Source organism: Manis pentadactyla, chromosome 1, assembly GCF_030020395.1.
Source record: "Manis pentadactyla isolate mManPen7 chromosome 1, mManPen7.hap1, whole genome shotgun sequence".
Lineage (NCBI taxonomy): Eukaryota > Metazoa > Chordata > Mammalia > Pholidota > Manidae > Manis > Manis pentadactyla.
Window position 1 is genome coordinate 197,562,900 of NC_080019.1, and position 14,295 is coordinate 197,577,194.

The 14,295-nt window shown below is 49.7% G+C and overlaps 1 protein-coding gene across 5 annotated transcripts in view; it reads left to right on the top strand.

The window, feature by feature from the left end:
• Window positions 1-14,080, top strand: part of PCNT (pericentrin) — a 144,188-nt gene extending 130,108 nt beyond the window's left edge. For all 5 annotated transcript variants that reach the window (XM_057505615.1, XM_057505619.1, XM_057505613.1 and 2 more), the window contains 6 exons: window positions 7,770-7,865; window positions 8,769-9,001; window positions 10,431-10,507; window positions 11,340-11,469; window positions 13,064-13,191; window positions 13,646-14,080. In XM_057505615.1, the coding sequence (XP_057361598.1) occupies window positions 7,770-7,865; window positions 8,769-9,001; window positions 10,431-10,507; window positions 11,340-11,469; window positions 13,064-13,191; window positions 13,646-13,689 (708 nt within the window). In that variant the 3' untranslated portion in view covers window positions 13,690-14,080. The remainder of the gene's footprint in view (window positions 1-7,769; window positions 7,866-8,768; window positions 9,002-10,430; window positions 10,508-11,339; window positions 11,470-13,063; window positions 13,192-13,645) is intronic.
• Window positions 14,081-14,295: the final 215 nt, after the last annotated feature.

A 14,295-nucleotide genomic window follows, 5' to 3' on the forward strand; every position in this document is an offset into this window, starting at 1 on the left:
TTTGAGAAAATAAAATAGATAAGCCTCTAGCCAAACTTATTAAGAGAAAAATAGAATCAACACACATCAACAGAATCAGAAATGAGAAAGGAAAAATCACAATGGATACCACAGAAATACAAAGAATTATTAGAGAATACTATGAAAACCTATATGCTAACAAGCTGGAAAACACAGAAGAAATGGACAACTTCCTAGAAAAATACAGCCTTCCAAGACTGACCAAGGAAGAAACACAAAATTTAAACAAACCAATTACAAGCAAAGAAACTGAAGCGGTACTCAAAAAACTACCCAAGAACCAAACCCCCAGACCAGACAGATTTACCTCGGAATTTTATCAGACATACAGAGAAGACGTAATACCCATTCTCCTTAAAGTTTTCCAAAAAATAGAAGAGGAGGGAATACTCCCAAACTCATTCTATGAAGCCAACATCACCCTAATACCAAAACCAGGCAAAGACCCCACCAAAAAAGAAAACTACAGACCAATAATCCTGATGAACGTAGATGCAAAAATACTCAACAAAATATTAGCAAACTGCATTCAAAAATACATCAAAAGTATAATACACCATGACCAATTGGGATTCATCCCAGGGATGCAAGGATGGTACGATATTCAAAAATCCATCAACATCATCTACCACATCAACAAAAAGAAGGACAAAAACCACATGATCATCTCCATAGATGCTGAAAAAGCATTCCACAAAATTCAGCATCCATTCATGATAAAAACTCTCAACAAAATGGGTATAGAGAGCAAGTACCTCAACATAATAAAGGCCATCTATGATAAACCCACAGCTAACATCATACTGAACAGCGAGAAGCTGAAAGCTTTTCCTCTGAGATTGGGAACAAGACAGGGATGCCCACTCTCCCCACTGTTATTCAACATAGTACTGGAGGTTCTAGCCACGGCAATCAGACAAAACAATGAAATACAAGGAATCCAGATCGGTAAAGAAGAAGTTAAACTGTCACTATTTGCAGATGACATGATATTGTACCTAAAAAACCTAAAGACTCCACTCCAAAACTACTAGAACTAATGTCGAAATTCAGCAACGTTGCAGGATACAAAATTAACACACAGAAATCTGTGGCTTTCCTATACACTACCAATGAGCCAGTAGAAAGAGAAATCAGGAAAACAATTCCATTCACAATTGCATCAAAAAGAATAAAATACCTAGGAATAAACCTAACCAAAAAAGTGAATGACCTATACCCTGAAAACTTAAATATAAGACACTCTAAAGAGGAATTAAAGAGGACACTAACAAATGGAAACTCCTCCCATGCTCTTGTCTAGGAAGAATTAATATCGTCAAAATGGCCATCCTGCCCAAAGCAATATACAGATTTGATGCAATCCCTATCAAATTACCAACAGCATTCTTCAACAAACTGGAACAAATAGTTCAAAAATTCATGTGGAAACACCAAAGACCCTGAATAGCCAAAGCAATCCTGAGAAGGAAGAATAAAGCAGGGGGGATCTCACTCCCCAACTTCAAGCTCTACTACAAAGCCACAGTAATCAAGACAATTTGGTACTGGCACAAGAACAGAGCCACAGACCAGTGGAACAGAATAGAGACTCCAGACATTAATCCTAACATATATGGTCAATTAATATACGATAAAGGAGCCATGGACATACAATGGGGAAGTGACAGCCTCTTCAACAGATGTTGTTGGCAAAACTGGACAGCTACATGTAAGAGAATGAAACTGGATCACTGTCTAACCCCATACACAAAAGTAAATTCGAAATGGATCAAAGACCTGAATGTAAGTCATGAAACCATAAAACTCTTAGGAAAAAACATAGGCAAAAATCTCATGGACATAAACATGAGTGAACTTCTTCATGAACATATCTCACCAGGCAAGGGAAACAAAAGCAAAAATGAACAAGTGGGACTACATCAAACTGAAAAGCTTCTATACAGCAAAGGACACCATCAATTGAACAAAAAGGCGCCCTACAGTATGGGAGGATATATTCATAAATGACAGATCCAATAAAGGGTTCACATCCAAAATATATAAAGAGCTCACGCACCTCAACAAACAAAAAGCAAATAATCCAATTAAAAAATGGGCAGAGGAGCTGAACAGACAGTTCTCCAAAGAAGAAATTCAGATAGCCAACAGACACATGAAAAGATGCTCCACATCGCTAGTTATCAGAGAAATGCAAATTAAAACCACAATGAGATATCACCTCACACCAGTAAGGATTGCTACCATCCAAAAGACAAACAAAAACAAATGTTGGTGAGGTTGTGGAGAAAGGGAGTGTACACTACACTGCTAGTGGGAGTGTAAATTAGTTCCACCACTTTGGAAAGCAGTATAGAGGTTCCTCAAAAAGCTCAAAATAGAAATACCACTTGACGCAGCAATTCCACTTTTAGGAATTTACCCCAAGAATGCAGCAGCCCAGTTTGAAAAAGACAGATGCACCCCTATGTTTATCACAGCACTATTTACAATAGCCACGAAATGGAAGCAACCTAAGTGTCCATCAGTAGATGAATGGATAAAGAAGATGTGGTACATATACACAATGGAATACTATTCAGCCATAAGAAGAAAACAAATCCTACCATTTTCAACAACATGGATGAAGCTAGAGGATATTATGCTCAGTGAAATAAACCAGGCACAGAAAGACAAGTATCAAATGATTTCACTCATATGTGAAGTATAAGAACAAAAAAACCTGAAGGAACAAAACAGCAGCAGAATCACAGAACCCAAGAATGGACTAACAGTTACCAAAGGGAAAGGGACTGGGGAGGATGGGTGGGAAGGGTGGGGAAAAAGAAAGGGGGCATTATGATTAGCATGTATAATGTGGGGGGCGCATAGGGAGGGCTGTGCAACACAGAGAAAACAAGTAGTGATTCTATAGCATCTTACTACGATGATGGACAGTTACTGTAATGGGGTGTGTGGGGGGGACTTGGTGAAGGGGGGAGCCTAGTAAACATAATGTTCTTCATGTAATTGTAGATTAATGATAAAAAAATAATAATAATAAAGGACCAGTTGCACTGCAGCATGGATGAGCCTTGAAAGTGTGCTAAGTGAAAGATGCCAGGCACAAGGGGCTGTGTACTGTATGATCCCGCTTACGGGAAGCGTCCAGGACGTAGATGACTGGGGGCCGGGGGTGAGCGCTCAAGACGCGGGCTCTGGGGCTCATGAAATTCTCAAGTTAGACATTTTGGTGTTGATGGTTGCACAACCCTGTGAATATGCTAAAAATCACTCGCATTGTGTGCTTTAAAAGGATATATATTATGGTCCATGAATTATATCTTAATAAAGCTATCATAACAATTTAGGTCAAGCATTGACATCTTGACTATAATCATGTTTGAACTTTATTGAATCTTCTTATCTGCATGTATTTAAATCTTTTAACGTGTCTTTATTAGATGTATTGTAGCTGTCAGCATTCAGATATGTAAACACTTTGTTAGATTTATACCCAATTATTTCATTTCCCAGGGGGATGTCGTTTGGCACTTGTCAAACATTCTGTCATAGGTTGAACTTGGCCCTGAGTCGGACTCTCCTCCCTGTCAGCTCCGAGCCCTGTTGTAGGATTTTCCACCTAGACAGTTGTGCCATCTGCATACTTTCTGCCGCTCTGCCATGTGAATGCCTTCTGTCCCTCTTTCTTGCCTGCTGCTCTGGCTGGGACTCCCAGGACGTGTGCACAGGTCTGGTGAGGGCCTGTCCTCGCCTGGCCCCCGTCAGAGTGGGACTTCCGTCTTCCGCATGAAGCCTGTGGGGGCGCTTCATCTGCTTGAGGAAGTTCCCTAGTTTGCTGAGGCCTTTTATCATGAATGGATGTTGACATTTGTCATGCTTCCTCTGCATCTGTTGTTATAAGGATGTGGCTTTCCATTACCATGGGGAGATTATGTTATTTTTGAATGTTGACTGTACCTTGTGTCCTAGGGAAAATCCCACTTCATCATGATGGACTATTGTTAGGTCTGCAGGGTTCTCTTTGCTAGTATATTGTCAACATTTTTCTATCTGGGTCCATGAGGGCTGTCAGCCTGGAGGCTCTTGTATTGTCTGTCTGGTTTTAGCCTCACAGGATAAATTGGGAACTGTTCCTCTCTGTCTTCTGAGAGAGATTATATAGGGCTGGTATTTATTTCTTGCTTGAATATTTGTTGAAGCTCACCAGCCAAACCGTCTGGGGTCCAGGGTTTTCTTCTACAGCAGGTTTTCCATGACGGGGATGATGGTTCTGGTGCTGGGGAGCATGTGTTCCTTCCCCAGGTCAGTGGGTCTCTCTGGTGGCTGATGGTGCTCAGGGCCCATGTGATCTTTGGGGCCATTTCGGTAGAGGAGAGCGTCTGTGTCTGCACAGAACTGATATATCTGCTGTGCCTCCTCTCTGATCTGCGTGGCTCTGCTCTGTCTCCTTTGAAGCTCTGCTGCAGTGGCAGAGAAACGTCTGTGCCCGTGAAGTTGGGTCCGGCTGCGAGCAGACCTACGACCTCTGTCCTCTGATGAGAAGTCAGAGAGGCGCCACCCCTCCTCTCAGGGCGGCTGCCGTCTATGCGTCCCCAGGCCTGCCTGCTGCTCTGGGACCTGCACACAACGTGTGTGGAGGCTCCTGGTGGGGGGTACCTGTTGGGCCTGGGTGGGTTGTAGCCTTTTTTTTTTTAACCACTTTTATCCTCTGTATGAAAGTTAAAGAAACCAGGAAGTGAAATGTTTTCTCACTGAAGGTAATTGACATACGATATCCTGTTAGTTTCAGGTGTGGTCACAGCAGTTGGTTGGTTAGGCATATCACTAAAGGCTCAGCGCGTAAGCATGGCCACTGTCCTGGTACAAGAATGCCGCAGTGTCACCAACTGTGTGCCCCACGCTCTACATCCATGCCTGCTGCTTACTTATTTTGTGATTGGGAGTTTGTCCCCCTTGGTCCTCTTCTCCCCACTGCTCTACACAACCACTGGTTTGTTCTCTGTTATGAGCCGGTTTTTGTTTTTTGTTTTTCATTTATTTTGTTTTTTAGATTCCATATATAAGTGGAATCATACAGTATTTGTCTTTCTCTGACTTAGCTTCACACTCTGTCTTGCCAATGGGTTTCAGCCCCAGGCAAGTTCACTATGGATTCAATGTGACCAAAGAAATTGACAGCAAAACATTCTTGGGGTGAAAGACTTATACCCAACTTTATTTCCAGGTGGCAGGTCAGTCAGTAAAATCCCGTTCAGTCAGAGCAAGTCTGCAGGCGGCAAGCTGATCTCTGCCTCTGGGCCCCTCTGCCTGCACAGCTGCTCCACACAGCCGTCCTCTGGGCCTCTGTCCTCGGCGCTGCCACCACTCCAGCCTCTGCTCTGCTCTCCTGCAGGCTTGAAGCCCTGCCACTGTGTTGTGCCCAGAGCACTGGGCGGAGCTCTTTTTAAAGAGTTAACAGCCATGTATTGCCCACAGGTGTGCAGTGAGCTAGTCAACCAGGGCCAGGTGAGGATCCTGGCCACAGGAATTCTCATTTTATCCACACACCCTTAAAGTTCCATCCATGTTGTCACAAATGGCAAGATTTCATTGTTTTTTTTTCATAGGGGGTATGACTTTATTCAGTTCTCTGTAATCCACAGTCATACGTCAGGAGCCATCTGGCTTTTTTTTTTTTTTTTTGGTATAATTAATCTACAATTACCTGAAGAACATTATGTTAACTAGGCTCCCCCTTCACCAAGGCCCCCCCACATACCCCTTCACAGTCACTGTCCATCTGCGTAGTAAGATGCTGTAAAATCACTACTTGTCTTCTCTGTGTTGCACAGCCCTCCCCATGCCCCTCCACACTATACATGCTAATCGTAAGGCCTCCTTTCTTTTTTCCCACCCTTATCCCTCCCTTCCCACCTCCCCAGTCCCTTTCCCTTTGGTAACTGTTAGTCCATTCTCGGGTTCTGTGATTCTGCTGCTGTTTTGTTCCTTCAGTTTTTCTTTGTTCTTATACTCCACAGATGAGTGAAATCATTTGGTACTTGTCTTTCTCCGCCTGGCTTATTTCACTGAGCATAATACCCTCTAGCTCCATCCCTGTTGTTGCAAATGGTAGGATTTGTTTTCTTCTTATGGCTGAATAGTATTCCATTGTGTATATGTACCACCTCATCTTTATCCATTCATCTACTGATGGACACTTAGGTTGCTTCCATTTGTTGGCTATTGTAAATAGTGCTGCGATAAACATAGTGGTACATCTGTCTTTTTCAAATTGGACTTTTGCATTCTTAGGGTAAATTCCTAGAAGTGGGATTCCTGGGTCAAATGGTATTTCTATTTTGAGCATTTTGAGGAACCTCCATACTACTTTCCACAAGATTTCATTCTTTTTAATTGGCTGAGTAATATTTCACTGTGTGTGTGTGTGTGTGTGTGTGTAAAATGCCTCTTCTTTATTCCATCATCTGTTAATGGGCACTGGGTTTGTTTCCACATCTTGGCTGTTGTAAATAATGCTGCAGTGAATATAGGGGTACAGATATCTTTTTGAATTAGTGTCTCCATTTTCTTCAAATAACTACCCAGAAGTAGAATTACTGGATTGTATGACATTTCTGTTTTTAATTTTTTTGAGGAACCTCTTCCATGTGCTTTCCACAGTGGCTGCCCCAGTTGGAATCCCAGCAGCAGGGCCCGGGGCCCCCTTTTCTCCTCTCTTCACCAGCCCTCCTCTCTAATCATGTTGCTGATAGCCGTTCCGACCGCTGGGGGGATCCCTCCATGTGGCCTGGGTCTGCATCTCCTGGGTGATCAGCCGTGTGGAGCATCTCTTCACGTGCCATTGGCCGTCTGTCTTCTTTGGAGAAATGTCTCTTGAGGTGCTCTGTGCATCAGATTGTTTTTGATACTCAGTTTTATGGGTTCTTTATGTATTTCAGATGCCAACCCCTCCAGAAATAGCCGTTCCCGAATGCCCCCTCTCAGCCCGCCACCTCTGTGGTGGTGGCGGCTCCCTCTCTGGGCAGGGGCCTTTCAGTCACACGTGGTCCCACTTGTTTTTGCTTTGCTTGGAGGGAGTGGAAGCTTTCATGAGCGTGTCAGGGTTGGCTGACAGGGAGCTGGGAGGGCTCTGTCCTCCACGTCAGAGATGACTGCTGCCCCCAGGGCCTTCTTACCAAGCTGCCCCAGGGGCTCGGTCTTCTCCCCCTGCCTTTTGAGGAACTTCGGCCCTCATGCGCCCCCCCTCCTCCCCTTTTCCACTGGCCCTGGAATTGTGGGCAAACTGCTGAGCAGACACCATGAACACGTGGGCCTCGTGAGCGCCTCGGGCCCCCCGCGGCCTCAGCGGCAGGCGATCGTGGGCATCTGCGGGGTGGCGCCTCTGTCCCCTCTGGGACCGCGGGCCTTCCGTGTCCCACACACGGCGCCCGTCTTTGGTGGGCGTAGCTCCCAAGGGGCCTTGGGGAAACTTGGGGCTGTGCGACTGACCAGCTCGCGCTGGCCGGAGCTCTGCGCTCCCATCCGCTAGGAGCCGAGGAAAGGAGGGCACTTAATAGGCTTAAAGCCTTGAATCTGGGGTTGTTTCATGAATACTTAGTTTTTTGTTTTAATGAAAATGTACCTTCCGTGCAGAGCATTAATTATCTGGGTGACAGTGTCATGTGCGGATCTGGCATCCCCGGGCAGGAGCACGGGCTTCCCGGGCTCTGGCCTGATCACAGCCCCGCGGGTCTGGTCTGTTGCAGAGGCCGGACAGGACAGCCCCGCGGAGCCCCCGGCACCCTGAGCCCGGGCGGTCCACACTGGCCGTGAGTGAGGAGGCCAGCACCGGCGGTATCAAGGTGAACCTGGGCGTGGGATGGCTCTGTGCTGAGGGGAGCCTTGCTGGGGCTCCGTTTGTCTCTAAGATTGTCTCCAGAGCACTTTTAGGGTCACAGCAACACTAAGGGGAGGGAACAGGATTTCCCACATGTCCCCCTGCTTGGTGACCCTGTGTGGCCGTGTCTGTCCCACACCGTGGCTCACAGCCAGGCCCCTGGTGTCAGGCGTTCTGTGGGTTCAGACAAGTATATAATGACGTGTAGCCACCGTGTGGTCCGCCCTGAACACCCACTGCTCGTTCCCTCCTCTCCACACCCCCACGAGGCAGTGCTTTTTACAATCCTAGGTTTGCTCACTGATGCAGGCCGAAGGTTCCTCGTGGCCGTGGGCCCCCGGCCTGGGCATGACTGTCAGCACGCGTGTCCAGCGTGGGCTTGTTTACAGTAAGAAGACACCCTGGCTCTGGCGGTCACGCCATTACAAACAAGGGCAGTTTAAGAGTGCAGACTTTGGTCTGGTTGTACCCAAATGCCATGATTCCGTGCTCATAAGGGCTGAAGGGAAGGGTGCGGTGCTCACAGGACAGTCTCTGCAGCCAAGCAAAGCCCCAGACCTGCAATGTGCTGGCCGTCATTTTTGTCGACGAGGTGCAAGCTGTGGGCTGCTCAGGGGTCCCCACAGTGCCCCTGCTGTGATCTTTGGGCCCCGAGGTGAGGCCCCAGCCCCCTCTGGTTACTACCTTGCTTAGCAGTCAGATTCACGAGCCTTCTCCAGGGCCTCTTTGGGCACAGCTGCCTTGGGAGAAGCTGAGTAGAGGTGGGGGTGCCCTGCTTAGGGCTGAGGTAAGTGGACTATGTGTGTATGTGAGGTTGGCCAGCAAGATATCTTTTTTATGATTAAGTGTTACTTCTTTTTTCTTTTAGGTGGAAAAATTGTACCTGCATTATTTGAGAGCAGAGAGCTTTAGAAAAGCTCTGATTTACCAAAAGAAGTACCTTTTACTATTGATTGGTGGATTCCAGGACTCTGAACAAGAAACACTCTCAATGATCGCTCACCTGGGAGTATTTCCTTCCAAAGCAGATAAGAAAACTGCCACATCTCGGCCTCTTACGAAGTTCCGAACTGCTGTTAGGGTGGTGACTGCAACATTAAGGTGACACTCAGCATGCGCTGCTGTCCCGCGAACGGGGGCGCATGGTGGTTTGAGGTGGCTTTCCTCTTTGAGACTCCATAGTGTATTCTCTTATGAGATGAATGTTATGTGGGGCCTTAAAGAAAATACACATGATGCTTGTCTTCAAGAAATCATGTCATGCAAAAACAGAAACATCTAGGGGTGCCTTTTCATCATACGACGACGCCCTGTCCCCTCACAGGTTCTTCCTGAGGGACTGTAGTCGCATCTGATCAAGTTTAAACTGCACTTCATTCTTCTGACTCCAGTTTCCTCTACTCCAGTCAAATTTATGTCTCAAAAAGAGGCCTTTTGTGGTGCAGGCACTTTCCTGCCTACCTGCAGGTGTGGTGGGAGCCCCACTCTCAGGAGGGGGGTGCCTAGCAGCAGGGTACCAGGCAGCCGCCATCCCCACCTCTATTCTGACCTGCCCCCAAATGTCCGTCTGGCCCAGGCCTGCCCATCACCCAATCAGAAGGTACCACAACCGCCCCCAACCCCATCAGCAGCTGTTTAGTGCTGAGCATCATTTCTGGGGGCAGGGATGTAGCTCCCTGGTGTGACTGGGGAGTCTGACCATTCCAAAAGTACTGGTCATGAGGACCCATTATTTTACGATTTTAAAATTGGCTGAATTTCTAAAATGTTTTCCCCACTAAGAATCAGGCGGCTGTGTCTGCTCTGGTGCCCACGGAGGCGCCTCCTCTGGGCCATGCTCATCTCTGCCTGTGGCCACCGGCACAGGGACAGTGCTGCGAAGTGCAGGGGGCGTCCCGCTCCTCTCAGGCCCAGCCTCACGCCAGCTGGGTCGGGCCGAGGCCAACACCTGCGGGGGGCCTCCTGTGGGACTGCGCTGTTGTCCTGAAGCCTCAGTGCCCTGCTCTGGCTTGTTTGGCTATGAACCGTCCACCCACCCATGTGTCTGCTGCTCTGTCCATCTATGTTTCCGAGCTATGGTTCAGAGAGAGTGTGCTGTGCCAGGAAGCATTGTAGATGCTGGGAGAGGCCGTAAACAGATCAAAACCCAGCCTCCAGTCACCCTAGTGATTGTAGGGCAGTCGGAGGGGCCTCGGCTGGAGAATCAGATCCACCCAGCTCGGAGGGGGGTAGTGTGGACATGAGAGGCTGTCCTTGGAGAGGGGTGGGGACCCCTGTGCTGGTCCCAGTCTGAAAAAGTGCGTGTGGGTGGGGGTCTTTATCCTGGCCTCGAACTGGGGTCTCTGACCTGAGCTGGTGGGGGTGGGGGTGGGGGTTCTGGGGGCGCCTGGGCACAGCCATCCAGGTGGTGGGGCTGTGGGCCCAGCTGGGCCTCCACCCATGTGCAGTCACCCACATCTGCCTTCCCATCACTCTTTCACTCTTGTTCTGCTCTGGGTTTCAATGTTTTTTCCCCTTCTTTTCCTTGTAGGTTGCGATTTTTGGTTAAGAAATGGCAAGAAGTGGACCGGAAAGGTGCTCTCGTGCTCAGCCGAGCCTCCCGCCCAGGTGGGACCCGTCCCTCTCAGGCCTGCCCTTCCGAGTGCGGGCTCACCGGGGACGTGGCCATGCGTGGTCAGGGCCCCAGGCCCAGCCAGTGCCACTGCCGGCCCGGCGGGATGGCTCAGGGGATGTGGTTCTTGGGCTAGGAGCAAGCGGTTTGTGCTGTTGGTGTGCAGTAAAGTGGTGCAGAGGGTGGGGCAGGGGCAGCGGGGGTTATAAAGGGTCTTTTTATTCTCAGGTCAAGACAGGTGTGACTGCTGCTGCTCTGGGCTCAGTCACACCTGTCTGAGCGACTGCCCGCACAGATGCGTCCCTGCCCTGAGTGTAAACGTGTGCACAAAACTTTTCCCCCAGCCTAGGATGCAGCCCCAGTCCGTGGGGTGAAGGCCCTGCAGGCAGCCCCCAGCTCTGCCCTGCCATGGGCGTCCCTGTGGTGCCAGGAGGCTTTGGTTGCCACACATTAATCGTTACTTCCTGAGATCAAAGTGCTTTTCAGCCTGCCAGCCTTCAGTTTTCCCCTCCTGGAGTCCCTCGTGGCCCCCGGAGCTGATGCCCGCCCTCCCCCGAGCTGATCCCTGCCGGCTCCTTCAGGGCCCCGAGCAACCCTCCAGGGACACTGCCCACTTGGACACCGGGGGTCTTGCAGGGGTGAAATACAGGTCAAAACTCAGGCTTCTTCTGTAGCTTTTAGAAATGCGATACTTATAACCTGGGCACTTCTTAAATGTTTTGAAGTTGCTGTACAGACTCTTAAAAGCTTATAAATTATAAATTTTAGTGGATAGGCCTTCCTGATAAAATGCGTCCATCTCTTTTCCTAACCCTCTGCTGATTATAGGGGAAGGGTTCCTGATGCCACAGCGGCAGCTGTCTCCACCCAAGACCAGCAAATCCCCGCCGACCCGGGACGTGTCCCCCAGCCATGTCAGGGGCCCCGTGCCGAGAGCCTCCCCACGCAGGCGGGAGAGGTGAGTCACGGAGCTCGGGCGCTCAGCAGGGCCTGGGCTGTAACCCTCTGCATGGAGGTTTGCATGGGTGCCCAGGCCCGCCTGTCACAGGAGAGCCCCACTGCACGCCCATGTGCACACAGCCTCAGATGGCGTGCGGCCCCTCCTTTCTGTGGGACTGGGGCGTTCTGCACGCACTGGGCCTCTTCATGCTGACCGTGCAGCAGACAGAGGAAGTGCCACAGCGGCAATGTTAGACGTAGTGAAGTAAGTTATTTGGGGAAAAACCTTTCCAATTAAAAAGATCATTAAGAGGTCTTGTGGTTTGATTATAGAATGCGATTTTGTTTAAAAATGAAAGTGAACAAGGCTCCCTTGTGGCTGTGGTGGCTTGAGCCATGGTCACGTGCACTGGTCTCCTTGAGGCCCTGTCGGGGCCGAGGTGGCATGTGGCCTCAGAGTGTGTCTGGTGGCCTTGATCCTCTCTGCGTGGTTCACAGCTCTCCCAACCCCAGTGCTTCTCGTGCAGATGCTCATTAGGAAATTCTCCAGGTTGGGTGGTGGAATGATCCCATGCAGGTGCTGGAGTGACGAATTCCAGCTTATGAGTCACTTAACTCTTTCAACTAAGGCCTTACCAATGTTTGGAACATACCCATGAAGTGTATAGAAAGGCTGCATGTGTCTATGGCTATAGACACACACGTGCCTTCCCAGTGTACGACCTGTGCCCCCATCAACTGCATAGCACAGCCTCCGGTTAGTGCCTTCCCAGTGTACGACCTGTGCCCCCGTCAACTGCGTAGCACAGCCTCCGGTTAGTGGGGACGAACCGCGTGTGCCCTTTCGCTCCGGGGCCCCTGGATGAGGCCTCTGCGACCTGCCCTTTAGGAAGTGCTGTGTTGCATGTCACAGCACGTGTCACTGTTCGGCCATGCAAGGCAGCCCAGCACGGATGGGGGCCCGTCTGTGACAGGCTCCAGTCCCCTCTGCTGGTGATGCACCGTAGTGCATGTGTTCTGAAGGTTTTGGCCCAATCCCAGAGCCAGGCGGGGAGCCCACCAGTGAGTCTGTGAGGTCCAGTTGTGTTCAGGCAGGGCAGAGTCCCAGTCTGGAGGCCACGGTGTCCTGCGTCCAGGTTGGTAATACCTGTTCACAGAGGAAATGAGGGGCGAGACCTCCTTTGTGGCTGGCACAGGGTGGGAAAGTCATGTAGGGACACCCTGTGGAAGAGGTGACCAGCGTTGGCTCTGGGGGCAGGGACTGGATGGCGGGCCTGTCCCAAGCAAAGGGCTGGCTGGGGCATCAGGGAGAGGCCACTGGGGAGTGCGGTGCGTGAGCCCGTGGGGCGAAGGTGAGATGACGTGGAATGAATAAATGTGCACTCGCTTGCACCCTGGGACACCACGGAAGCTGGTGTTTGGGACCCTATGGAGCACTTTGCCTCTGTGCTAAAGGATGAACACGAGGAGGCAGCCGGCCACCTGGCTCCCCTTGTCCCCCGGCCGACGGGCGACAGGATCCTCTGCTGTCTCCCGCCTACGCACTCACCACACACACCGCCACACGAGCAGCTCGCTTTTGTTTCTTTCTTGGTCTGTTTGTTTGCCTAAAGAGCTGATCCATCCCTGAATTCAAGATCAGAAAGGTCCCTGACTGCTTCTCAAGATCCGGAACGTTCCTTGACAGAGTACATCCAACACTTAGAGATGATCCAGCAGAGGCTCGGGGTGGTCCCGCCAGGTAATGAAGGTCCTTCTCCGACTGTTCTTTGAAGTGACGTAGCTGTGCGCTGGGAGTGTGCCTGACTGCCAACTGTCGGTCCTGGGCGCCATGAGCGTGGTGAGCCTGCCCGGTAAGGAGCTCCAGTGGAGTATTAGGAGGAGGCCGTCCTTGAGGGCTCCTTGGACGTGTGAGCAGCGTGCTTCCTCGTGCTGGGTCTGTTTGACTGGATCGTAGGCTGGGCCTTCAGCGCCTCCGTCTCCCACTCGTAGGGAACAGAAAGATTGTCTTTCAACTAGGATATAATTTGTCTAGTGTTTCTTAACCATCATGATTTAAACCATGGTGTATTTTAATTGTAATTCCTATTTTTACCTAAAATAAGATTATTTCAGTGGTAGTGTTTTGAAATTGTGAAATTCTTCTTAAAAGTCACGGGAGGACTTCTAACCAATTAATTTTTATTTATATTTAGATTCCACTTCAAAGCACTCCTGCCACCAGAAGATTAAACAATGAATAAAATCCTGTGGCTCCTACCTCTGACAATTCTGTTTGAGAAAAAGACTTGTTTTTCCCCTTTTTGCAAGGAGAGCTTGTTTTGTGCATGCATGCTGAGCCGCCCCATAGTGCCAGCCTGCGTGCCGCGCATCAGAGTCCCGCCTCTCTGCATTGCCACAAAGCCAAATGGAGTAGTTCCTTTGTGGCCTCGGTGCACGTCTGCCCCTCTCCGTCACGAGGTGATGTGTGCTTTACATGCCACAGGCCCGGCTCGGTCATGCTGGCAGGGCCACCCTTCCTGCCTCCAAGCCAGGAAAGAGAGTGGCCGTCAGTGCACAGATGGGAACCTGGCTTAAAACAAAAGCACAGAGAGAATAAAGCTAAAGCTGCTCCGTGTGAGTGGCCCTTCTGCTGTAGTCCATTGTTTGGTCAGTGGCAGAAATACACAGAGCTCACGTTCAACTCCTGGGTGGAAGGCTTTTCAATGACACTTGAAGCTCTCATCACCAAGAGGGACAAAAGGCCACCTGCCTGTTGCTTAATCTTGCCCCACCCTGCTGTGTGTTTTATTCCTGAGGTGGCGCCTTGGCCAAGCTGCCCCCGGGGCTGTGACCCCTGCCCTGT